Below are 460 nucleotides of genomic sequence, written 5' to 3' on the forward strand. Positions count from 1 at the left end.
AGGTGACACACTCATAGGGTCCTGTGTCATTCCTTGTGACACGGAGTAAAGTGAGAGTCCTGTTGTCCTTGGACAGCTCCAGCCGGGCGCTGTCCACTATGTTCTGACGGTTGACTAACCACAGGTAGGTGGTGTTCTGAGTCTCAGGTTCACACGTTAACACTACAGCATCCTTGTCCTCCACAGGGTCGGAGTTGTTGCTTGTGATGTTGGGTGTGGATAGTGCCGCTGTGTAGATAACAGAGAGAACAATGCCCTGTGTGGGATCTTTGATTCCTCCCAAGGCATCTTTAATCAGAGCTGGGTTGGCATCTCTCACCTCTCAGCCAGCCCAAGTCCTTCAAAAAATAAGGCAGGTCTGTGTATCACATGACAAATGCATGAAGATCTCGGCGCTGAGAGAACCCAAGGCCAGCAGCCCTATGTCTGGGAGAAAGCACAGACTTTCTCAAGTATCCAT

At 50.4% G+C, this 460-nt stretch overlaps 1 protein-coding gene across 1 annotated transcript in view; it reads right to left on the reverse strand.

The window, feature by feature from the left end:
• Nucleotides 1-460, reverse strand: part of LOC105307365 (carcinoembryonic antigen-related cell adhesion molecule 6-like) — a gene marked incomplete at its 5' end in the record, with an annotated part of 48,656 nt that overhangs the window by 34,659 nt on the left and 13,537 nt on the right. The window contains one exon of the mRNA XM_011382845.1: nt 12-228. Coding sequence (XP_011381147.1) covers nt 12-228 — 217 coding nt within the window. The remainder of the gene's footprint in view (nt 1-11; nt 229-460) is intronic.

The sequence above is a fragment of the Pteropus vampyrus genome, unplaced genomic scaffold, assembly GCF_000151845.1.
Source record: "Pteropus vampyrus isolate Shadow unplaced genomic scaffold, Pvam_2.0 Scaffold490, whole genome shotgun sequence".
In the NCBI taxonomy this organism is placed as follows: Eukaryota; Metazoa; Chordata; class Mammalia; order Chiroptera; family Pteropodidae; genus Pteropus; species Pteropus vampyrus.